This window comes from Pleurodeles waltl, chromosome 2_2 (genome assembly GCF_031143425.1).
Source record: "Pleurodeles waltl isolate 20211129_DDA chromosome 2_2, aPleWal1.hap1.20221129, whole genome shotgun sequence".
Lineage (NCBI taxonomy): Eukaryota > Metazoa > Chordata > Amphibia > Caudata > Salamandridae > Pleurodeles > Pleurodeles waltl.
Genome location: NC_090439.1, coordinates 214,210,347 through 214,237,908, shown reverse-complemented (window position 1 = coordinate 214,237,908; position 27,562 = coordinate 214,210,347). Strand labels below are relative to the sequence as shown.

The window sequence follows — 27,562 nt, the reverse complement described above, 5'->3', positions numbered from 1 at the left end:
CGCGCTATAGGCCCACTTCTCCTTCACTCAATGGTCCCGCATCTGGACCACAAACCATGCACCACTAGGCCCAAGCTCACTCACGCCAGCTCTCCAAGTGAGGAGTCTCGGTCTTCCCTCCCCAGGCTGCACCACGAACCACTTGTCTGCACTCCAGCCACTCCTCCGCAGCCCCAACTCGACTAGTTTGTCGCCGTTCGCCTGGGCCCCCACTCCTCACATTCTGATAGCTCTGATCCAGGCCGTCCGCCAGGGCGTGGTCACGTGAGCCGGGACCCTCCTCTCATACACAGCGGGCCGCTCCAAAACTCCGCGGCCGCACCGGCCCTGGCTGGAGGGCCACACACATCCAAGGGCCGACAGGCCCGCAATTCCACCTCCAGGGGCCGGCCGACAGCCAACACAAAGCCCAGGAAGTCTGCTAGGGACGGCCAATCTAAGGCCTCCCCCCCTACTCCGCTCGGCTGCACTCCACGCGGCCTGGGACAGACTTCTCTGCGCCACTGAAGTCAGAGATCCTAGAACCCCCAAAACAGGGTTACTGTATGCCACTGTGGTTAGGGCACCTTCCATTGCTGAGGGGGCGGGGGCACCTAATGTCCCAGGCACCACAGGATTATTGCAGGATCAAGCCTGGATGACGGGAGTTCACTGGGAGCACGACCCGCCGGCCATCTTGCTTGGCCACGTCCCCCTGCTTTGTTATTTTAACATGGGGATTGCTGTTTACTTGTATTTTTTTAAATAAATTATGTGATAATATTGCTAAAGAACAGGAAGCATCAAGGAAAAGCTGTAGGATATTGTTTTTTTGCAACACACAAAAATACCTGTAAATGAACAAGATGCATTCAGTAGTTAGACAAGCAAATAGGAGCATATTTCTTTGTAATTTTAAAGTGTGCTGGAGATTTTATTTTGATGACGACAATCAAGACACTTTACTTGGTGATGCACAAATAATAAATATTCACAGAAACCCGATTTCCAAACATTATAATTTGTGTTCTATATACTTTTATCACTAAAACTATGTCTGTGCAAATTCAGTGGCCATATTAATAAAAAATGTATTGTCTTTCAATAAAAATGCGCTATCACATGATGCTTTAGGTACATTAAAAAAAATCACTCTGTCTCATGTACATTAAAGGTATCTAGGTCATGTAAGTTTGTCGCTTTAAAATGTGGCTCATGGTTCTAAAATATTTGGGAACCACTGATATAGATGAACAATGCTGAGTTCCTTTATAAGGTCATGGAACTGCATGGTGTCTTGTAATATCATTAGCATGTGTGGCTGGGCTCTGGCAGTTGAGTTGCGCTTGATGGAAGCCTGGGATTTGGCATATGCGGTGATCCAGCTGCTGTAATTCCTGATGGCTTTTGTCAAACTACTGATTTGCACAGACTGCTCTGTGATGTTTTTCCTGCTACAGCTGACAGTATTGGCGGTGTTAGGTCTGTGTTGGTGCAGGATGAGAATGCTGAAATTGACAATGGTGTGGTCTACCTAGGCCACTTGTGATGGCTTGATGACAGATGTTGAGGGAGGGGAAAATAGGGTCCAGTAGTGTCCTGGGTGGGTCCAGTAACTTGCTGGATGTCACTGAAGGTTCCAAGGTTTCCTAGAAGGGCCATTGAGTCCCTTTGGTCTTCCAGGTTGAAGTTCAGGTCTCTGAGAAGGATGAAGGTGCTGAAGTCGATGATGAGGGGTTCAATGAAGTTTGTGATGCCACTGAAGTTAAAGAGGGGTCCTTGTGGTCTGTATACAAGGGTCCCACACATGGCGAAGTTGGCTGTGAGGAGTAGCTGAAAGTGAGATGTACAGTGTGGATCGTAGATGTACCTGTGGAGGCAGTTCAACTGATGTTGTCTTTGAAAATGATGGCCTGACCATAAGGAAGAGCATGTCAAAAGCATGGTCATCAAGCAAGTCCGATATATCCATGTAATTGCATCCCGAAATACAGATAGGGGTAATGATGAAGCTATCATAGGTGTATACAAATTAATCTTGGGGATACCCCGTCTCCGCTTAACTTGAATCCAGACCTTATATGCTGCTTTTAAAATAATGAACCTAGTTTTCTAACAAGGCAATCTTTAGCTTCATCCTCCCTAAAATGTACTCATAAACTGTTGGAGTTTCTGCCACATTAATTCCACCTGAGCCACCTGAAATTAATGTCCCCATATGTTGCAACATACGGGCCCAATAGTAAAATGTAAAACTGGGGACCATCCATCCACCATGCTGCCTCGGCAAGATCATATATATTTAGCCGCCCTCCTTGGCCTCCAATATCCCCAGAGAAAGTTAAAGCACACACTCTCCAAATTAGACAGCCAGAGTTTACTAATTTATAACAGGACAGTCCTAAAAAGATATACCACTTTAAGCAAGATGGTCATTTTTAACACATTACACCTCCCCAATAAAAGACAATTGTAGATCATTCTACCAAGATCTTACCTAATCTTACCTAGGAATGGTGTCATATTAAATTCCACCTGTTTATCAAGAGCTGCTGTAAGTCTAAACCCAAGATACACTGCATCGGCCAATACACACGGATCATTAAATCCCATTCCCTCAGTGGATAAGTCCTGTTTTTTGCCCTCTAATTTAACTTATACCCTAGCATGCTCCAAAATGCCTAACTAGGTCTTCAATTAAGGAAAGTGCTGCTGATGGATCGGTGGTTACAACTGCAATGTCACCCAGGTATAAAAGGACCTTATTTTCCACCTCTTTGTCAGTGACAGGTTCGATACGTGGGTTGCTCTCCAGCTTTCCTATAAAGGGATCAATATATAATGCAAATAATGAAGGATAAAGGAAGCATTGACAGCCTTTTCTAGTGCCTCTCAAAATTCATATACCATAAGACTCCTGCCCCATTATTTGCACAATAGCCCTCAGAGACTTGTACAGGGTCTTAATGGCCTGGATAAAGCTGTTACCAAAACCTTTTCACTCTAACACCGTCCACAAATACCCCCATGACACATGGTCAAATGCCTTCTTTGCGTCTATTAAGCCTAAGCCCAGCAATGACCTAGAGGCTTCGGCCACGGTCAGAAGGGTGATGACCTTTCTAATGTGGTCACCTGTGCCGTGCCCAGGAATAAAGCTGCGTTGCCAAGATGAAACTAATGGCGGGATGACCCTCCCTAACCTATTCGCCAATACTTTGGTGTATACCTTCGAATTTCAGTTTATTAAGGAGATCAACCTATAAGACCCAGGAAGCAGGGCTGGCGTGCCTTTTATTTTTTTTAACACAATTATATTAGTAATCTTCCAGGATGGTAGAACTGTCCCTGCCTGTGCTTGCAGGAAAGTCTCTAGCATATTGTGCCAAAGCTCTCCAAAAATGGCTCCAAAGAATGCAAGAGGGAGATTATTGGGACCCGAGGCTTTCCCAGAGGCTAAGGACTTTATTGCCTCCTATATCCAAAGTTATTGGAGAATCCAAAATAGCCTGGTCCTCCTTATTTAGTTTCAACCTGTCTAAGTCCATAAAAAGTGTTCATACCCATCTACAGGACATTCAAGGTCTTCCACATAGAGAGCTTCATAGAAGTCCCTAAAAACCCTGAGGATGTCAGATGCTGACTTATAGGCCCGCCTTTTCTGAGCCATTACAGCAGGTATCCCGTTTCTACCTCTTTCTGGCTAATCCGTTTGGCTAATAGCCACCCAGTACTCTCTCCATATTTATTATTCTGACCTATGCAGATGAAATGTAGCGGCCACCTCCATCCAAAAATGTTAGTTAATCTTTGATTTTAAGATAGCTATCTCTTGCTGGGATTCCTGAGTATCCAACCCCTTAGATAGCCTCTGGGTAAGTGCCTCGTCAGCTAAGGACAACTGGTTATAAAGGCCTGAGTCCCACTTCATCGTAGCTTTTGTTGGCACAAAATAAAAGCAAGGGTCTCCCCCGGACCTCTGTTTTGAGCGCATCCCACACCAGTCCAACCGGGGCCGTCCCTCTTTTAATTTCCAAAAAGCTACCTGATCCATTTACACATATGAGCCCGATAGGCTACATCAACCAGAAGCTTCCTATCAAAAGTCCAAGACCTATGTGGTCTAGTGATACTTGCTACTGCTATATCAAGAACCAGCAGGCTGTGATCCGAGAGAGCCCTGGTGAACATCAGTAGACACAAAAAAACTGTCTAATGTATTATACAGGGCTGAATAAAATGTAAAGCCTGGATTACTTAGCCCATGCATCTACAAAGTCATGATCCTTCACCAAACACTGCAGAGCCCTATACACCCCAGTTTCCTTGATAAATATGGTTGGCTCCCACTTAAATCATCATACACATTCAAATGGATGTTTAAGTCCCCACAGAAAATAAGGGGAAGTGGCCACAAAGCCAGTTTTACATTAATAAATAAAATAAAAATAGCAGCCTCATCATTATTAGAACCATGTACTGAGAACACTGTAAATCAGCTGTCGCCAACACCACCCATCAATGACCCAGTGCCCTGATTTATCCACCTCTAAACGATTAACAGAACAGATTTATTTGCTAGATCCAACACCCCCCGAATGTTAACTCTTGCCGTGTACATGCAAAAAGTGAAAGACCTAGATCCTTCAAACACCGCTGCTTATCCCATGGAATGTAGGTCTCCTGCATGCAAACCAAATCTGGCTTCATAAGCCTCAAACTTAGAGCAGCCTTGCCTCTCTTAGCCCTATCGTTGAGGCCATATATATTATTAGTGCAATTAGGAAGATTGTAGCCTACCATTCAGTCTCCTACAAGAGGCATCTTTTTTCCTCCAAACCACCTCATAACCATATAGAGGGCTCCATCTTGCCCATGGGGGGGGGTGAGATACCAGAGGAAAAAGGGGAATGCACCAATACACGTTTCCTGATGCACTGCTCTAAGAAAACATTATCTATATCATGACCGTCCAGATCCTTACTTTTTAATCAGCTCTGTCTGCTGTGATACTCAACCATGAAATTCCCCCTTGCCACCATCAACCCACCCTTCCAGCTCACCTTCCCCTCCTGACCCCTCCTACCATCCCCACCCCTTGTCTCCCCTGCCACCTCCTGAAAGCAGTTGGACCAACCAGTCCACTGATGGTGATTTATCCCCCTTCCCCACAACCGAACCCTATTACAACTCTTCAAACAATGATCAGATCACCCCAACACAAAAATGTACACAAAACCACAAGACCCAATGCTAATAAACTAAGGAACTCCCTGATGCCCACTAATGCAAGTCTAATACCCAGAATAAGGAGTCCCGCCATACAAACATATGACTAAAAAGAGGCATATGAATAATCATTCAAGGAAATATATCAACCTGATAAACCGTCAAACTACAGTGTACTTAGTCTGCTAGAGTATCCTAACCTTAGTTTAGGCCCTACAGAGATTCCTTTACCTTAACTTTAGATGCTAAAAAAATAAATGTATCCAGTTACATCACTTTAAGCTTTGCTGGATTCATTACCTAGGCCTGTGCTCTCTTATCATTGAAAGGGCTGTATCAGTTGAAGACGCCACCTTCTCTCCACAGAAAAATGCAAAAGTTGAGCTTAACAAAAAATCTATACCCCCCAGCTACTCATTTCTGATCTGAGACTTCCTGGCACAGCAGACAATTGCTAAGGTAAAATAATATCGCCCAGTCATTCGCACCTTCCTGCGTGACCCAGGAATTTTGCCTATGGTGGAGCATATGGGCCCACTGGACCTTCAGATTCCAATACCAGTCAGAGAGTTCCGGGAAGACTCCTCTGAATAGCCCCACAATATATTTATGACTGTCTTCTCCTTCCAATCCTTCTGGAGTAACCCAGAACCCTAAGGTTGTTCCATCTGAATCTATTCTCTAAATCTTCCAATTTCCACTGGGTATGTACCATTTGAGCCTCCAAGCTTTCTGCCGCTTTCTTATGCATCGCTGACTCATACTCTTGTGTCAAAATCCAGTTCTCTGCTTCTCCCATCCTTTCAGAAAATTCACAGCAGGTCCTGGTGATCCGCTGAAAGGTGCCTTGTAGTCTACGGCAGGCAGACTGAGTTCTCCAGCCTCTGTCTGTTTCTCCTCATGGTGTGCCATTATGCTCTAATAGACTGCTTCAAGTGACACCACTTCCAAGGCCCCCTGAGCAGCGTTCCCCCCTCCCGAGGCATCCCCCTCTAAGAAGGCAGGATAGAGTAATCCCAATAAGAGTCCTTTTGCCTCTGCCTTTTACTGTTTCTTTTGAGGTGCCCTTTTCCTCCTGACTGTGCCGGCAAGATCAGTGCCTGCCTCAAGAGGTGGGGACCCCAGTCTCTTATCCAGGTTGCTTATATCCCTCAGCACACTGCTCAGCAAGTTCTCCCTAAAGCGCCCTCCAACTAATTCCTGATTCTCCTCATCCGACCAATCCGAGTGTTCTGAAAGTAAGAAGAAATGATCACCGAGTCTGTATCTATGCATGCCTTGATATGAATACTGGAGGATATTTTTTGAAGTCGTAGAGCACCCGCCATTGATTTACCAACTGCATCTAGTTTTGGTACAGAACTCTGAGGTGTAGTCCCCCCCCCATTGAGGGTGTCATGTATATTTGCCCCTATTACAGAAGTTGCGCTGGCCATACCTTCTTTAATAATTGGCTTGACCAGTCCATCCAGGCACCCCATAAAGGAGTCCTCCCCATATGCTGATGCTGTCTCTGGGGGTAACGGAGTCCCTTCTTGAGCAGAGGGCGACTCCAGGCCCACTCCGGGGGAGATTTGAGCAGACACATTGACTTTAGAACTCAAAAGGGGGGGGGATTCACAGGATACAATGGTAGAACTGAAACTGGAACTAGAGCTGGGCTATCTGACCACAGGCCTGTATCTGAGCTTGAAGGCTGTGTGGACCTCCTGAAGAAATCCACCATGGAACCTGCAGAGCCCACAAAAGCTGTCAGTCTCCCAGGGCAATAGTCCCCCATCTCCGATCTCCATCTGTCAGCCATCTTCTTCACTGAGTGCTGATTTGGGTGCTGCGCACCTGGCTCAGTTCTTGTCACAGCTCCTGCACAGGTCTTCAAACCTCTTGTAGCCTCTGGAGGAATTGCCATCCACTGCACAGCGCAGCAACCTGATCTTGCAGATGCCCAAAGATCCGCACGGGAAGCCACCCCCAAATGCAATGCAGCGCGGTTGATCCTTTGTCAGCAAACAGCCAGACAGCAACGGAAAGCTAGCAAAGCTGGTCCCCTCAAACAATGAAACATTCAGTAGGGAGGAGGGCAAAAAAGAGACGTACTCACACTACCACCATCTTGCATCTCTGGTACAGAATGTCCACAACTCCACTGTACACCACTACGCTTTATGATATTCCAATGTTCGCCACTCTAAGCTAATCACTGTATGCTACTACATTCTATCTCTCTACACTCTACTTTTTTACACTGTATGCAACTCCACTTTAGGTTATAACACTGTACATCACTACACTCTACCCCACTTTAGTATACAACAGTGCACTGTACGCTATTCCACTCTGTCACTGCACTGTATAAAATCATGATTTCAAGCAATCCACTCTTATATCTAAAAAAAAAGTATTGAAGTAAGCCCTCTGTTTATTTCACTTGACAGAGTTTCACAGGTTTCATGAAGGAGCAGCATCCAAGCAAAAGGCCAAACACCTGTTTTGCCTGCTAAGCAGGTATTATTGCAGACTTCACCAGGGCTAAAGAAAAGTTAAGTATGTATTCCATAATTTGAGCCCAAAAGAACCTAGTCCAGAATCCACCATCAGACAGTACTAAAATCAAGTCGTCCAACTAATACGTGATCACGGGGAGTACTCCAAAGTCCACATGAGGGTTCCGATATGTGTAGTGGCCTGTCACTGCACTGTACTCCACTCCAGTCTATTCCAGTCTATCCTATACCACAGGTATGCAACTCCACTGTACACTATTCCACTCCACTGTACACTATTTTACTATACGCCACTCCACTGTATGCCATTCCATTCTACACCACACCACTACACTCTGCCACTCCACATCACTACAATCTGATACTCCACTCTATGCAACTCCATAACATTGTATCTCACTCCAGCCTGCGCCACTTCACTCTACCTTATTCTTTTCCACTCTAAGCTATTCCAGTGTGTGCCACTCCACTCTCCACTGTACACCACTGCACTGTACCTCACTCCATTCTGCACCACTCTACTTAACACTATTCCACTCTACTCCATGGTATTCCATGCTACGCCACTCCACTGTGCACTACTCCAGTCTGTACTATTCCACTGTATGCCACTACACTGTACTTCACTCCACTCTACACTACTCCACTCAATACCGCTTCACTCTGCGCCACTCCACTCAATGCTGTTCTACTCTATACCACTCCATTCTACGCCACTCCACTGTTCACTATTCCACTTTAAGCCACTTCACTCTACACCACTACACTCTTCCAAATTTCGTTACTCCACTTTATCTTGTATGCAACTTCACTCTACACTAACCACTGTACGCCACTCCATTTTATGCTATTCCACCACTGTATGTCACTCTACTCTAGGCTACAACTCTGTACACCACTACACTGTACCTCAATCCACACCACTCTACTGTACACTATTTCGCTGTACTCCACTCTCTGCCACTCCACTCTGCCACTCCAGTCCACGTCCCTCTACTCTATCCTAATCCACTGTATGCAACTCAACTCTATGCTACTCCATTTTTTGCTTTTCCACTGTACACCACTCCACGTTATTCCACTGTACGCCATTAGATTCTACCCCTCTCCGCAACACTCCACAGTATGCCATTCCACTCTTCGCCTCTCCAGTGTATGCCACTTCACTCTTCACTTTTTTACTGTACGATATCCTACTCTATGCCACTTCACTGTAGGCTATTCCACTTTATTCTACTGTACACCTCCCCACTATACGCTTTTCCACTCTACGCTACTTCACTAAATGCCAATACATTCTACCTCACTCAATGCCACAGCACTCTGTGCTATTCCAATGTACTCCACACCAATCTACACCTCTTCACACCAGGCTATAGCACTGTAAGCCACTCCACGCCACTCCACTCTAACACTCCAGTGTAACCTATTCCTCTGTAATTCCACTCCATTGTACACCACCCCACTGCACTCCAACTGAATGTACGCTATTCAGGAATTATGCACTGCATGCCACTCCATTCTATGCCACCCCACTCTACTCTACTCTATGACATTCCACCCTACACCACTACTCAACACCACTACGCTCTGCTACTCCACTCTATGCTGTTCCTCCAGTCTATGCTACTTCACTCAATGCAATTGCACTCTAGTCCACTGCAGTTTACCTCACTTCAGTTTAAGCCACTCCACTCCACACCACTCTACATTACACCATTCCACTGTATGCTATTCCACTCAATGCTACTTACTCAAGGGCATAATATAAAGCCCTATGCCACTGCACTCTACGTTAGTCCACTATACCTCACTACACTCGATGAATCTTTACTGTACGCTAATTAACTCTACTCCATGCCACTCCACTGAACAGTATTCCACTCTATGCTACTCCAGTCTACGCCACTCCACAGTGTGCCACTCCAGTCTACGCTATTCCACTGTACAGCACTCCATTGTATGCCACTCCAGTGTACCCTATTCCACTCTACGTCACTCCCCTGTATGCCATTCCACTCGACGCGACTATACGCTACAGTACTATGCCCTATGCTATTCCACTGTATACAGCTCCACTTTTTGCTATTCCACTCTTCAATAATCCAGTGTACGCTTTTCCAATGTATACCACTCCACTGTACGCTACTCCACTCTATGCTAGTTTACTGTAGGCCACACCACTTTATCCCACACCCCTGTACACCAATCCACTCTACGCCAGTCCACTGTATGCCACTCCAGTCTATTCTGCTCCACTCTATGCTATACAATTGTATGCAACTCCACGCTACACAATTCCACTGTACAACACTAAACTCTACTGCACACCACTGTACATTCTATGCTATTCCACTCTACACTATTAAACTGCGCGCTAGTACACTGTCCCTCGCTCCATTGTAAGTCCCTACACTGTATGTGATTCTACCGTACATCAATCCATGCTGTAACACTCTATGCAACACCACTCTACACCACTTCACTCTACGCAATTCCACTCCACTCTATGCCCATCTACTCAATGCCACTCTACTCAACTACACTCTATACTACTGCACTCTATGTATTCCACTCTATGCAACTTCACTCCATTCTCTGCCACCCCTCTGAACGTCACTCCAAGGTATGCTATTTCACTGCACGCCACTCCACTGTACCTCATTCCACATTACCCTATTTCACTCTGTCACTCCACTCACGCTATTCCACTGTAAACCACTACTCTGTATCTCACTCCACTCTGCCACTCTACTCTATTCCACTGTACCCCACTACATTCCATGCTACTCCACTCTATTCTATTCCACTTTATGCAACTCCTCTACACACCACTTCAGTTTATTCTATTCCAATCTACGCCACCACAGTGTACCTCACTTGACTCTACATTATTCCATCCTACGCAGCTCCACTCTACGCCAATCAAGTTTACATCATTCCACTCTACACTAGTTCATTGTAGGCTACTCCACTCTGTTCCACTATATCCCACTGGAGTCTACGCCACTCCACTGTATGTCACTTTACACTACTCCCCTCCAAGCCAATCAAGTCTACATCATTCCACTCTATGCCACTTCACTTGATACCTCCCCACTCTACGCTATTCCACTGTATGCAGCTCTACTGTACGCCACTCCAGTTTGCCCTATTCCATGCTACACCACTTCAGTGTATGCCACTCCACTGTACACTATTCCACTGTTTGCCACTACACTGTACTTCTATAACATTGTAAGCAACTCCAATCTATGCCATTCCACTCTATTCCACTCCACTGTACGCTCTTCCAATATATGTCACTTCACTGCATGCTACTACACTCTCTCACTACACTGTATGCCACTACTTTCTATGCTATTCCTCTCTTTTCCACTCCACTGTCCACAATTACACTCTACCTCACTCCACGCCTCTACACACTACCCTATTCCCTTGTACATCACTGCTCTCTATGCTATAACACTGTACACCACTCCACTCTACAACACTTCAGTGTATGCTACTGAAGCCTACACTATTTCACTGTATGCAACTTCAGTCTGCACCAGTTCACTCTGTACTATTCCACTCCACTATATCCCACTCCACTGTATGCCCTCGCACTCTACGCCCCTCCACTTCACTCTACGCTACTGCACTCTTTTCTAATCCACTGTATGCCACTCCACTGTGTCACTCCAATCTAAACCACTCAACATTAAGCCATTCAACTCTACTCCATTCCAAACTACATGACTCAAATGTCGGCCACTCCACGCCACTCCACTCTGCACTACTACACTGTATGCTATTCTACTCTTTACTACTCCACTGTACGCCATTCCACTGTATGCCACTCCAATGCTGCTATTCCACTGTATGCCACTACACTGAACCTCATTCCACTCTATGCTATTCCACTGTATGTCAGTACACTCTACCTGACTCTACTCTGTGCCACTACACTCTACAGCATTCCACTATATGTCACTTAACTCTATGGTATAACACTTAACGCCACTACACCCTACTCCACTGTACGCTATTCCACATTGTGCCATTCAACTGTACTCCACTTCAGTCTACACCACTCCACGCTATTCCACATTATGTACATCCACTCTACGCCACTTCACTTTAAGCTATTCCACTCAATTCCACTCCACTATATGGTATTCCACTAAGTACCACTCCCTTGTACGCTTTCCACTATATGCCACTCCACTCTGTCCCACTCCACTGTATGCAATTCCACTCTACGCCACTCATCTCTAAGCTATTATTTTGTACACACCTTCAGTCTACGCCTCTCCAGTCTATGCTATTCTACTCTACACCACTTCACTCTATGCTATAACAGTGTACGCCACTACATTCTACCCTACTCCACAACACTCTACTATATGCTATTTTACTCTAGTACACTCCAATGTACGCAACTCCAGTCTACACCATTCCACTGTACACCAGTCGCCACAATTCCACTCTATACTGCTCTGCACTATTCCACTGTACGGATGTCCACTCGAAGGCTATTTTACTCTACACCACTCCACGCCACTGTACTGTTTGCTAGTCCAATGTATTCCACTCTATGCCCCTCCAATCTACAGTATTCCACTCGATGCCACTACACTGAACCTCACTCCAGTCTATGCCACTCTAATTTATGCTTTTTCAGTCTACGCCACTCCACACTATGCTATAACACTGTAAACCACTACACTCTACAGCACTTCACTGTACGCTATTCTACTCAATGCCACTCCATTGTATGCCAGTCTAGTCTACACCTCTCTACTGTATCCCACTTCACTCTACACTATCCCACTCTTTGCCACTCCACAACACTCCTCTATGCTATTCCACTTCATGCAACTCCAGTCTTCTCCACTGAAGTCTGCACAACTCCAGCCGCCTACAACACTCCACTGTAAACTATTCCAATCTCTGTCACTCCACTGTACGCTTCAGTATACGCAATTACATTTTACGCTATTCCACTGTACGTCACTACACTCTCACACTTCACTCTATGCCACTACACTGTACTCTATTCCACTGTATGTTACTCCACACCACTTCACTTTATGCTACAACACTGCATGTCACTACACTCTAACCCATTCCACAACACTCCACTGTAAGCTATTGCACTCTATCCCACTGCACTCCAGTCTATGCCACTCCACGGTATTCCACTCTACACTATTCCAATCTATTACACTCCACTGTAAGCAACCTCACTGTATACAACTCCACTGTATGCTATTCCATTGTATGTTGCTGCACTCTAACTCACTCCACTGTATGTCATACCACTCTATGCCACGCTACTCAACACATTCTACGCTGCTCCACTCTATGCTATTCCACTGTACACAACTCCACTCCAGGCTATTCCACATTAAACCGTACCTCAATCCATACCACTTTATATTATGCTATTCAGATCTATGCCACTCCAATCTTTACAACTCCACTGCACTCTAGCCACTCCACTTTACACTATACGCCACTAAGAGGATCTCTCCCCACTCTACGCTATTCCACGCTACATTACCCCACTCTATGCCAATACACTCTATGATAGTCCACTCTATGCTATTCCAGTGTACTCTGCTCAACAACACTATACTCCACTCATCGGGTCTATGCCCCTCCATTCTACCACGCTAAACGCCAATCTATAGCACTCCACTGTTCAACAATGTACTCCTGTCAATGGGAGTATACAGCATTCTACACTTTATGCCACTGTGCGACACTCTACTCTACACTACGAGACCTTTACGCAACAACCCTCTTTGACACTCCACCACACTTTACTGGACTCTACACTATGAGATACTACTCCACTACTGTACTATACACCACTCTATGCCACTGAATTCTATGACAGTCGATGCTACTCCACTTTACCATAGTGTACTGTACTGTACTTTACTCTGTGGCACTCTACACCACAACAATGTAATCCACTCTGTGGCACTCCACTCCGACACGCTATAACATGCCAGGGCACTCCATTGTACGACACACCACTCCACTCTACAGCACTTTACTGCACAGTATGCTATGCCCGTCCACTTTTCTTCACTCCACTCTACTCTACAAAGCGCTACTCCACTCTATGCTTTGCCACTCCACTGGGCTCCACTCCAGTCTACTCCACTGCACAATACTTTACCCCACTGTACAACACTCCACTCTAAACCATTCCAATCTATCACACACTACTCCACTCTATGCAACTCCACTCTCTAACAGTGTGGTACTATACAACACTATATTCCACTCTATGCCCCGAAACTACACAGTAGAACCTTCTACTTCACTCTACAACACTTTTGAATACTCTACGGTACACCACTCCACTGTACTGTACAAGACACCACTCCAATTTATGACAGTTTACTCAACTGCATGCTACACCTCTCCACTCTATTGCAGTCCATGCCATTCAACTGTACAACACGCCACTCCACTCTGACACTTTACTCAACTGTATGCTACGCTACTCCACTCTGACACTACACTTAACACTCCACTCAATGACAATGGACTCTACAATTTGAAGCACTTTTTATCTTTTTAAATCAAATCATTAAAAAAACAACGGTTAAACCTTAGCTATAGTTAGAAACATTTTATTTATTATTTCTACATGAAGCAAACAAACTACACAGACATCAGAAATTCTAAACGTACACCTTACATTTATAATTTATGCACCAACTTCAAATTATTATAACTTGTGCCCCTTCAAATACAGTGTATTGTACTCAGTGGCCACACTATATTAACTATAACTTGCCATTCTACCATGCACTGTGTAATCAGAAATGACTTGATTTGTGGTGTGATGAGTGTTGTTGTAAATGCTAACATTTCAGGTGGTATAAGTGATGCAACATGAAAGGGTGTAAGCAGTGCACAGAGAAGTTGTGAGTTATAGTTCATATAGTGTGGATACCGATTTCAACACACTTTGTGACATATTTATGAGAACTTAGCATCATGCTTGCACCATGCAACATGGTACATGAGTGACGCAAACCTCTAAGTCAGATTTTTTTAAGCCATGCAAGGCCACTTGTGTGGCTTTGAATGGCTTAAAAAACCTGGAGTAATGCTATGCAAGTCAAATCGATATGTTGCATTACTCTGCATGTTCCATAGGTGTTGCATGGTTGTTCCCACACAACTCCTGTGATTTTTTTAAGCATTCCCAGATTTACCAAACCTGGTAACCCTGGGAATGTGCCAAAAAGATACACCTCCCGAAGAGAGGCGTACAAGGAGAAATATATTTATTTCTCCACATTTCTTCCTCTTTCTATGTGTGCTGCATTCTGCAGCACACACAGATAGATGAATATGCTTTTAAGGATTGTTTTTGTGCAGGAAAGTGGCCTTTACTGCACAAAAACAATCCTGCATGCAACGCAGGCACCCTTACATCATGGTGCAAGGGTGCCTGCATTGATGCTAGGCAGCCCATTTTTCACCAGCACAGGGGGAAAGGACAGGAATGCTCTGTATGCCTTAAATACAGCACATTCCTGCCTTTTGTGAGTGACAGTGCAGCGCAGCAAGGTGACTTGCTGCACTGCGCCACTTTCCATAAATATGGCCCTGTGTATGGAGGTACGCGAGTTATAATAATTTGAGGGTGGTGTTAAACTATAAATTTAAGATGCAAATATATGTTTAGAAATTCTAATGTCGTGTAGTTTAAGTTTGGTTTGAAAAGAAAATACATTTTACCTAACTAGTATAGATAGATAGACAGACAGATAGATATTGCATGTGTTTTTGTAGAGTATCTGTGGATTCGCTACTGAAGTAAATAAATGAATAAATAAATAAAATAACATTGTGAAATGACTCACTGTTGTTCTCAGCAAAAATCCTGATAACAGGCATCATCTCAAAAAGCACTTTGGGCTTGCATTCAATGATCTTCAAATTCCTTCTGTCCCAGCCAGCTCCTTCCAAGTACAACCCATATACATAGACACCCTTGGCTGGAGGTAGTGTAATGTCATCTTTCATCCACTTGGTGACTTCGTTACACAGCACTACACTGTCCAATGCCCATCCCTTGTTGGCGCGAGTAATTTCCTATGAAAAATAAATACAACATGTATTAAAACTGCGTAAGAGAGAAATACTTAATTTAATTGAACGTGTTTTTTGTTGTGCGGAGTCATGTCAAGAAGGTTACAATGCTTCCACTTTTCTGCCTTTGTCACGGCACAGATAATTAAAACATATTGACTACATGGAACGATTTTGAACGGTTTATTAGTCAATAATTTAATGTCCTGGATGCCAACAAAAAGCATAAAAGAAAGTAGAGACTGATTCAAAATATAATCCAGTGGTTTAAAAAAATTAGTACAACTATCGCCATCACTACATTTATGGCATATGCACAGAGGTATGTTGTTGCAGTGAAACTACTTTTTTTCATTCCCGTTATGCTATGTTTAGCAGATCACCTAGCAAATCTGCCTTTTGACTGATCCACATCTGTATACAGAAAACAATGCGGCAATGGTGCGCAGTATGTCACAGCAGGCTACAGCTCACTGCAAAACTGCCATCTGTCCACCCTAGGATGAACAACGATTGTAGCTTGACCAATAATGCTCTGATTTTATTTTTATTTATTTGTTGCCTTTATATAGTACGACTTAACCACAGGGTAGAGGTGCATTTCACATAAAAACTTAAAGTTACTATAGAAATATTAGCATCTTACATGTAACAAATAGGAAAGAAAACAGTGAGTATAGGCTAATATAGCAAACAGAGGATTTTGGTTTGGGGGATTTCGAGGATTGGTCTATCTCAGTTCCTCGTCTTTCGTTCCCATCAGTGAGTTCAGTTTCTTCTTCAGGTAGGAGGGTAATCCATTAGGGCTTGTATGTAGCTTATGTACAAGTTGATCCTTGTCTCGAGTTCAAGCCAGTGGAGTTGTCTTAGGATGAATGTGATATGGTCTAATTTCTTAACGCCTTTAACAAGCATGGTGGGCGCATGAAGAAACAACTCAGATAGAAACATTAAAGGATTTGGGAAGGCCTGACAATAGTACTTTACCAGCGTCCAGGTGGGACCGATTTTGTCTTCTACTGCTACAAATGTATTTTCATGTTTATTGAATCTGATATCAAAAAAGGTGAAATCACCTTATGAAGTGTTTCTGAGAACCCAGGACCAAAAAAAAAAATAAGCAACTATACCCACCTTTAGAATGTGTGTGTGTGTGATCTTTCTCCAACTCTGACAATATCAGCAGATGATCACAGCACACATACCAATTAATGCAAGATAGCACTGTGAACCACACACAGTGAGCTTAGGCAGGCATGGAAATGTAATCTAAAAGTGATTCAGCCGTAGGCCCCACAAGAGAAGCCCATACTGCTCCCCTCCAAAACTGGTGGAGCCATCCATGACTGCCAATATTTGGCAATCTCTTACTTGCCCAGGAGGAACCTTATGCCCACTTAGGCTCAAACTTGACATGTACGACCAGGCTCTTCAACGATTCCACCCCCCTCCTTAGATGTAAGGCCAATTGAACATCACAAATACTTTAAAGCGTATATGCAACAAGTACAAATATGGAAGCCGCAGATCATACCAAAAAAACACACCTACCTACAAAGTGACACTGTGAATAATTTGTGAAAAGAGCCCTTCCATCTTCTAGGCATAATATATCCTAACTGGCCAATTACCAGGGAAACTTTTTTCCCTCACTTTTTATTTTTCTCCCTAGACCTAAGTGTGTCCTCCCATTGAGAATGCAACTCAGTTAAAAGCTTGGGAGAATTTATCACTGTGTATCAATAGATCTAGGAAAATCCCTTTGACTGAGCCTATCACATACCAGCAAGGTCTCCATTTTGTTGACATCAGAAGGGACCACCATGTCTGACTGGTACACTTCCTGGGTGTGAAGTGAGTTACAGGTTTTTATAGAATGAGATCTGCAGAGGTCAAATTCCTCTGCTAGCTTCAGAAATGACTTCCGCTTCCCCAATGTGCTAAAGTAGAGCTCCCACGAACATACCAACTTGACGACATGAGACGTTGATGTTCCCTGACATAAAGGTGTGTCATGCATTAGTTTGACATCCTATTTTATCTGTTGCAGGAATTTGTGCCACCAGTCCAGTGCAACTCTAGTATTGGTAACGAAAAGTAGCTATCTGGGAACTATGAAGATGTCCAAATAGTGCTAAGCCCAAAAACAGGTCTACCTCAAGACGAAAGGCGGAGTCCTCTCTGCACCCAAAAAGCAGCCATTTATAATGGTTGGCTGAGCTGCCCCATGATAAAGGTGGATATCAACCTTCTCCAAAACCACCTCCAGACTGCATCAAACACTGGCTAGGTGCCCTTGTCAGAAGCCATCAATGGCTGCTTGCCTTCCTATAAAACGAACTGCTGGAGCAGTCACATACCGGGATAATTTTGGAGTTTAAGTAAATTTTCTGGAAATGCAACCATTTTAAATATTGTTACTCTATCCCTAATTCTCATCAGAAGAATAATCCAACCCTGAAGATCAATCACCAGTGACGATAATAGGGGTATCATATTATGCCATATGTACGAAATGCAGTTTTTGCATTTCCTAGTAAGAAATCGCTGTTTAGGAAATGTAAAATGGAATGTACAAAAATATGAAACGTCCTAATAGTGATTCCTACAGAGTAAGAATCACTATTAGGAAGTCTCTATTTAGGTAATGCTACACCATTCATTCCTGTGGGCCTGAAGACCCATAGGTATGAATGGTATGGCATTTCCAGATTTGGGTTTCCCCAACAGGAGATCACAAATTAGGAAATGCAAAACCAAATGTGCCTATGGGCCTACGCCCCACCCTTGAGGCACCACAAAAAAAGTGGTGCACATGTAAAGCACACAGATGCCCTCGGGGCATGTGCGTGCTACATGGCACTTTAAAAAATGCATTTTTGGTACATTGTACATGGGCTTAGGAAATCGCAAATAGAAAGACCCTTTTTTGCAATTCCTTATCTGCCTTAGTACATATGGAAAGGCATTTGAGCATGTCTTAATGGACTAAAATTGTGATTTGGTCCGTTAAAAAATGCGAAATCCTTGTGGCTATTAAGCATCCAGCACACCACATGGTCAAAGGTGATGTGTACATCTAACTATGCAAAGCTATCTGTCTTGATATACAGTTTTGACTGCTTATTGCCAGTACTTGCTCCTTGAGCAGGACTATGACTGATTTGTCCAAACTGACCCTCAGGCCTAAGGTCTTACCAAAGATATTGAAATATTAATTAGCCTCTGACCTGCTCACCAAGTACCCCAAAAAAACAGGAGCATATTGTCTGAACACGGACACTCGAACTACAACATTACCATCCCACTGAAAGCCTTATATATGGCCAAATTACTGGATCTAGACCACAAGTGGTTCTATAGCCAGAGCAAATAGTAGGGTTGATATCTGCCATCCCTATCTTCTGCCTCTCTCTATGGGTAATTACATGGATAGAGTACTGCTAACTCAGACTTACCTTCGGTAACGATATATCTGGCAGAGACATATTCTAGTTGCAGATTCCTTACCTCTGCGTGCCGTCAGGTGGCGTCTGTCGACTCCGCGGGCGTCGTTGGCGTTGTGTTCGCTGTGATGACATCGCGGTCGTATATAGGCGCCACCCTAGCGCGCTGACTTCATTTTCTTTTCACGACTTTCCACACTAGTAGCGCAGAGCCATGAAGAACACAGAGTGGTGCGCCAAAACTAGGGCCCTTAAGAGGAAGTTCCTGTCCCTGGAAATCAGTTTGCAGTGCTGGTCCGATGGGCGGATCGGTAAGGAATCTGCAACTAGAATATGTCTCTACCAGATATATTGTTACCGAAGGTAAGTAACTTGTACATCTGATAGAGACTTCTAGTTGCATATTCCTTACCTTTGAATAGATACCAGAGCAATACCATCACCAGTGGAGAGCTGCGAACCAAGATCAAACCAAAAAGTCCTGCAGGACTGTAGGAGGCTGGCCTGGCTTGTAGTGGGTACCAAGGGGTACTTACACTCTGTACCAGGTCCAGTTATCCCTCATTAGTGTAGAAGAGGTGTTTCTAGCAGCTTAGGCTGATAGAAGGTAGCTATAGCAGAGCAGCTTAGGCTGAACTAGGAGACATGCAAAGCTCCTACTATACCACTGGTGTCATATACACAATATCATAAGAAAACACAATACACAGATATACTAAAAATAAAGGTACTTTATTTTTATGACAATATGCCAAAAGTATCTCAGTGAGTACCCTCAGTATGAGGATGCCAAATATACACAAGATATATGTACACAATACCAAACATATGCAGTAATAGCAAAAGGAAGTAATGCAAGCAATGTAAAGTTACAGTAGATTGCAATAGGAGCACATAGGTATAGGGGCAACACAAACCATATACTCAAAAAGTGGAATATGAACCACGAATGGACCCCAAACCTATGTGAGCTTGTAGAGGGTCGCTGGGACTGTAAGAAAACAGTGAGGGTTAGAAAAATAGCCCACCTAAAGACCCTGAAAAGTAGGTGTAAAGTGCACCTACAACCCCCAGAGAGCACAGAAGGCGTGATAGGGGGTTTCTGCAAGGAAGACCAACACCAGCAAAGCAACCAAAGTGGGTTTCCGGACCGGAGTACCTGTGAAACAAGGGGACCAAGTCCAAGAGTCGCGACAATGTCGAGAGTGGGCAGATGCCCAGAAAATGCCAACTGAGGGTGCAAAGAAGCTGCCACCAGATGGTAGAAGCTGTGGATTCTGCAAGAACGAAGAGGGCTAGAAACTTCCCCTTTGGAGGATGGATGTCCCACGTCATGAAGAAGCTTGCAGAGGTGTTCCCACACAAAAAGACCGCAAACAAGCCTTGCTAGCTGCAAGAGTCGCGGTTAGGGTTTTTGGATGCTGCTGTGGCCCAGGAGGGACCAGGATGTCGTCACTTGGATGAGGAGACAGAGGGGGTGCCCAGCAAGTCAGGGAGCCCTCACAGAAGCAGGCAGCACCCACAGAAGTACCGGAACAGGCACTTGGAAGAGGAGTGAACCGGAGTCCACCCGAAGACACAAAAGGGAGTCCCACAACGCCGGAGGACAACTCAGAAGGTTGTGCACTGCAGGTTAGAGTGTCAGGGACCCAGGCTTGGCTGTGCACAAAGGAAATCCTGGAAGAGTGCACAGGAGCCGGAGCAGCTGCAAATCACGCGGTACCCAGCAATGCAGTCTAGCGTGGGGAGGCAAGGACTTACCTCCACCAAACTTGGACTGAAGAGTCACTGGACTGTGGGAGTCACTTGGACAGAGTTGCTGAGTTCCAGGGACCACGCTCGTCGTGCTGAGGGGGGACCCAGAGGACCGGTGATGCAGTCTTTTGTTGCCTACGGTTGCAAGGGGAAGATTCCGTCGACCCACGGGAGATTTCTTCAGAGCTCCTGGTGCAAGAAGGAGGCAGGCTACCCCCAGAGCATGCACCACCAGGAAACAGCCGAGAAGGCGTCAGGATAAGCGATACAAGGTTGCAGTAGTCGTCTTTGCTACTTTGTTGCGGTTTTGCAGGCGTCCTGAGCAGTCAGCGGTCGATCCTTTGTCAGAAGGTGAAGAGAGAGATGCAGAGGAACTCTGGTGAGCTCTTGCATTCGGTATCTGAAGAATTCCCCAAAGCAGAGACCCTAAATAGCCAGAAAAGGAGGTTTGGCTACCAGGTTAGGAGGATTGGCTATCAAGAGAGGTAAGAGCCTATCATGTCACCTGCTGGCACTGGCCACTCAGAGCAGTCCAGTGTGCCCCCAACACCTCTGTTTCCAAGATGGAGCTCTGGGCACCTCCCCTGGGAGGTGCAGGTCAGGGGAGTGGTCACTCCCCTTTCCTTTGTCCAGTTTCGTGCCAGAGCAGGGCTGGGGGATCCCTGAACCGGTGTAGACTGGCTTATGCAGAGATGAGCACCATCTGTGCCCATCAAAGCATTTCCAGAGGCTGGGGGGAGGCTACTCCTCCCAGCCCTGACACCTTTTTCCAAAGGGAGAGGGTGTAGCACCCTCTCTCTGAGGAAGTCCTTTGTTCTGCCTTCCTGGGCCAGGCCTGGCTGGACCCCAGGAGGGCAGAAACCTGTCTGAGGGGTTGGCAGCAGCAGCAGCTGCAGTGAAACCCCGGGAAAGGTAGTTTGGCAGTACCCGGGTCTGTGCTAGAGACTCGGGGATCATGGAATTGTCTCCCCAATGCCAGAATGGCATTGGGGTGACAATTCCATGATCTTAGATATTTGTTACATGGCCATGTTCGGAGTTACCATTGTGACGCTATACATAGTGTATGTATAGTGCACGCGTGTAATGGTGTCCCCGCACTCACAAAGTCCGGGGAATTTGCCCTGAACGATGTGGGGGCACCTTGGCTAGTGCCAGGGTGCCCACACACTAAGTAACTTAGCACCCAACCTTCACCAGGTGAAGGCTAGACATACAGGTGACTTATAAGTTACTTAAGTGCAGTGGTAAATGGCTGTGAAATAACGTGGACGTTATTTCACTCAGGCTGCAGTGGCAGGCCTGTGTAAGAATTGTCAGAGCTCCCTATGGGTGGCAGAAGAAATGCTGCAGCCCATAGGGATCTCCTGGAACCCCAATACCCTGGGTACCTCAGTACCATATACTAGGGAATTATAAGGGTTTTCCAGTATGCCAATGTGAATTGGTGAAATTGGTCATTAGCCTGTTAGTGACAATTTAGAAAGCAGAGAGAGCATAACCACTGAGGTTCTGGTTAGCAGAGCCTCAGTGATACAGTTAGTTATCACACAGGGAACACATACAGGGCACACTTATGAGCACTGGGGCCCTGGCTGGCAGGGTCCCAGTGACACATGCACTAAAACAACATATATACAGTGAAAGATGGCACTTTCCTACAAGGACCAAACGGCCAAAGTAGCTGTCCCTTCGGACCTGATTGTCTAAGCAGTAGTGTTTGGTAAAAGTGTGCAGAGATGCCCACGTTGCTGCCTGACCGATATCCAGGACTTGAACGCCCGTGCTAGCGCTGTGGTAGCAACAGTAGCTCTGGTGGAGTGAGCTCGCAAACTTTCGGGAGGTTGCCTTATAGCCAGAGCGTAGCACATTTTGATGCATAAGAGTATCCATTGTGAAATGGTCCTCTTCTGCACCGCGTTCCCCTTCTTTGCACCCACATAACCCACAAAGAGTTGATCGTCCACCGGGAAGTCTTTATTACGATCAAGATAGAATGCCAACGCTCTTTTTGGGTCCAGATGGTGGAGTCTCTCCTCTTCATGAGAGGGATGTGGGGGTGCCTAAAAGGTAGGCAAGGTGGTGGACTGTCTGACATGAAAGGGTGTCACTACCTTAGGTAGAAAAGAAGCCCTCGTGTGAAGCACCACTTAGTCAGGATGTATGGCAAGAAAGGGTGGCTTAGATGACAGAGCCTGGAGTTCACTAACTCTGTGGGCAGAAGTAATGGCAACTAAACAGACAGTCTTTATAGTTAAGAGTCATAAAGGACAGTTGTGAAGCAGTTCAAATGGGGTACACATAAGTTATGTTAAGACAACGTTGAGATCCCATTGGGGCATGATGAATGGGATAGGAGGAAAGAGATGTATGAGGCCTTTAAGAAACCTCCCAACTATGGGAGATTTAAATAAGGAAGGCTGATCTGGTAATCTCAAGAAAGCAGAGATAGCAAAGAGATAGCCCTTAAGAGTACCCAAGGTGGAACCCTGCCGGGCAAGGGAAACAATAAAGAGAAGGACCTGAGAAAGAGGAGCAGATAGAGGATCGACATATTTGTTGATGCACCATGCCACAAATTTCCTCCAATGACAGGAGTATACGGTTTTGGTTGAGGGACGCCTGGCTGCCAAGATAACGTCACAGACTTCGGGTGGCTGATCAAAAGACGTCAACTGTGGCCGCTCAATCTCCACGTATGAAGCTGAAGAGTTGACAGGTTCGGGTGGAGGACCCTTCCCTGCTGCTGCGAAAGAAGATCCTCCCAAAGGGGCAGTCTGATCTGAGGAACTATGGCCATGTTCAAGAGCTTGGCATACCAGACTCTTCGTGCCCAGTCCAGAGCCACCAGTATTACTTGGGCCCAGTCTTGCCTGATCTTCTTCAGAACTCTGGGTAGAAGTGGTATAGGTGGAAAGGCGCACAGGAGGTCTGAATTTCACTTGTGATGAAAAGTGTTGCCGAACGAGTGCCGCTCTGGAAACTGCAATGTGCAAAACAGCTGGTATTGCGCATTCTCTAAGGAGGCGAACAAGTCTAACCAAGGTTCTCCACAACGCAGGAAGAGACCTTGCGCCACCTCCGGATGGAGACGCCATTTGTGATCGGCCACGGATCGTCAGCTGAGTTTGTCTGCTCTGGCATTCAAGGAGCCTGCCAGGTGTTGAACCACCAGGGAAATTCCTTGATTTTCCATCCAAGTCCAGTGACAAAGGGCCTCTTGACAAAGGATCCCCGACACCACTCCATCTTGTTTGTTGAAATACCACACAGCAGTGGTGTTGTCTGTGAACACCTGCACTACTTTCCCTTTGAGGGAGGGAAGAAATGCTTTTAATGCTAATCAAATCTCTCTGAGCTCCAGATGAGTGACATGGAGCCCGGTTTCTGCCGGAGACCCGATGCCTCTGATCTCCGCCTCTCCCATGTGGCCACCTCATCCCAGGAGTGACGCATCTGTCACGGCCATATGATCTGGTTGGGGAAGGGAGAGAGATCTGCAGTTGACCCAATCCTGATTCGTTAACCACCACTGCAGGTCTCTCGCAGTTCCTTCCGAGATATGGACCTTGTCAGAGAGATTCCCCTGATGCTGCGCCCACTGGAACTTCAGGTCCTATTGCAGAGCCTGTATTTGCTATCTGGCATTTTGAACCAGCAGGATGCAGGAGGCCATGAGGCCCAGCAGCCTCAGAGTCATTCTCACCGATATCTAGGACAGAGGCTGAAACATCGGTATCATAGCCCGAATATCCTGGACTCGCTTTTCGGGTGTATATGCCCGAAACTGCACTGTATCCAGAAGAGCTCTGATGAAAAGGAGCATCTGAGAAGGAGTCAGGTGTGACTTCGGCACGTTGATAGTGAACCCCAGTGAATGCAAAAGGTTTGCAGTGGTCTGGAGGTGGGAGACGACTGTCTGGGGCAAATTTGCCTTCAACAACCGATCGTGGAGGTAGGGGAAGACTGGGACCCTTAAAGTGCGCTGATGAGCTGCCACCACTACCATCACTTTTGTGAACACCCGAGGGGCGCTGGTAAGGCCAAAGGGAAGCACGGTTAACTGAAAGTGCTTGTGACCTACCATGAATCGTAGGTAACGTCTGTGGGCCGGCAAGACGGCGAATGTGGAAGTATGCGTTTTGCAAGTCCAACGCTACCATCCAGTCTCCCGGATCCAGGGCAGATAGGACCTTAGCCAATGTCAACATTTTGAACTTCTCCTTTTTGAGGAACAGATTGAAGGACCAAAGATCTAATATAGGCCGTAGACCTTTGTCCTGTTTGGAACCAGAAAGTAGCGGGAGTAGCAACCACAACCTACTTCTGGCAACAGAACCCTCTCTTTGGCCATAAGGACTTGGACTTCTTCGTGAAGAAGCGCCCTATGATCCTCCGATATCCGATTGTATGAAGGTGGCATGGCTGGAGGAGATGTCTCTAAGGGGAGGGAGTAGCCCCTTCGGACAATTTGGAGGACCCACCCGTCCGAGGTAATGGATTGCCATTGGGGCAGGTGATAGCGTATCCTGCCACCCACTGGCTCCTGATGTACCCATGGACTAGGAAGGCTTGGAGGATGAAGAGGGGGTGGGGGTAGACTTGGCAACCCCCTGGCTCCCTGATCCCTGGGGGCGTGGGATCTCGCATCCGCACAGGGGCTGTACAGCATGTGCGGGTCAGTGGTCAGGGCGGAAAGGATGCAGTTGGGTGCCCCTTCCGTAGTGATGAAAGGCGGACAGCTGGGGTGTAGGAGCTGGCCCGAGGCCAAGGGACCGGGCTGTGGCTCGGGACTCCTTAAAGCGCTCGAGCGCCGAGTCCGCTTTGTCTCCGAAGAGGCGTGTGCCATCAAAGGGCATGTCCATCAAGGATTGCTGGACATCCCCTGAAAAGCTAGATGTTCTCAGCCAGGCGTGGTGTCTCAATGCTACCATCGATGAAACCTATCTGCCCAGAGAGTCGGTTGTATCCAGTCCACAACGAATCATGAACTTTGCTACATCCCTCCCATCTTTTACAGCTTAGGAAAGGAAAGTTCGTATCCCAGAGAGTATGGGAATAGCGGCCCAAAAGGCATGTGGTGTTCACGGACCGCAGCACTAGACTGTTGGAAGAAAACAACTTCTTCCCCAAATTATCCAGTCTTTTTGATTCCCTATCCAGGGGTGTGGTAGAGAATGCACCAGATGAAGAAGAAGCCTGGATGACAAGGCTCTCAGGCGTGGGATGTTGAGTGAGGAATTTTGGGACTGACTGCGCAGGCCGATGGCGGCGGGCAATCGTCCTATTCACAGGAGCCCCTGTGCTGGGTCTGGACCAAGTACCCAAAAGGATGTCTGTCAATGCTTAATTAAAGGGAAAAGGGGGCTCTGGAGAGGCGAACCCTGGCTGAAGCACGTCGGTTAGGATATTAGGCCTAACCTCCACAGAAGGTAGCTCGAGGTCCAGGACCTCATCCGCCCTTTTCACCAACATGGAGTAAGAAGCACCCTCCTCCGTAGCCACGCTTGGAGGAGAGAGCATACCAGTGTCAGGGGAGGTGTCTAGACCACTGGCATCACCCAAATCCTGCAGCCAGTCCATTTGGGGGCCAACCTGGCATTCTAAAGGGTCCAGCGTCCTCTCCATACTTCCCCCGTATCCATACCCACAAGAATAAGGGTCTGGGTCAACCCTGGGCCCAGGAGAGCCCATAGAGAACGGAACCGGTGTCGAGCGACTTCGTTCTGGGTCGTCGGGTATGAGGATTGGATTGATGTCGACTGTGGGCCCAACCAACGTCGGGAACGTCAACGTCTGACGCGATGCAGGGGAAGGTCGCCATGGCATGACCCGTGTCAGGACGGATCCGCGATTGGATCCGGAGGGGTCCTCCAGAGCCGTGGCCGAAGCTGATGTCTTTAAACCCGAGGTGGCCCCCACTGACTCAGCTGTGCCTGAAGGTGCCAAAGGTGGGTCAGACTGCCCAAAAATGAGGCGCATGGCATTGTAAAATTCTTAAAGTTGGGCATGGGTGGCTCCGGCTCCCGGGAAGTTGGGGAAGCACGGAGCCGACCAAGATGAAGCCTCCGTTGACAGAGGCCTAGAGCATCGATGCTCTTCCTGTGTTGCATCATTCGATCAACGGGGTGAAGTCGAAGAACGCTGGTCCTTCTTCGACTTCTTTTTGTGATCCAAATGTCCCGATGACTTGGAGGACGAGGAGTGGTTGTGACTCTGCGGCTGATCTCAAGACCTTCCTCTCGAACGAGACCATGAGTGCCGCAGAGTTGAGTGTCGGGCCACCATGAGCTTTAGGGACCAGTCCTTTAAAGCTTTTGGGTTCGTGGCCCGACACTCAGAGCACGACTTTAGGTCCTGATCGAGCTCCAGGCACCAAAGACACATGAAGTGCAGATCCTTCACCGATGTAGTTCAGTGACAGCAGTCGCATGGCTTGAATCCGGTCTTGCGGGACATCCCTTGACGCATTCACAAACGCGGCAAAAACTTTGACAAAAGTGTCGACGTAGTCAAAAAGTGACTGAGCTAGCTCTCTCC

General features: G+C 46.3%; 1 protein-coding gene across 1 annotated transcript in view; it reads right to left on the bottom strand.

Annotated features, from left to right (window-relative positions):
• DNAH5 (dynein axonemal heavy chain 5) overlaps positions 1-27,562 on the bottom strand; it is a 4,110,061-nt gene that overhangs the window by 15,747 nt on the left and 4,066,752 nt on the right. The window contains exon 78 of the mRNA XM_069219645.1: positions 15,593-15,824. Coding sequence (XP_069075746.1) covers positions 15,593-15,824 — 232 coding nt within the window. The remainder of the gene's footprint in view (positions 1-15,592; positions 15,825-27,562) is intronic.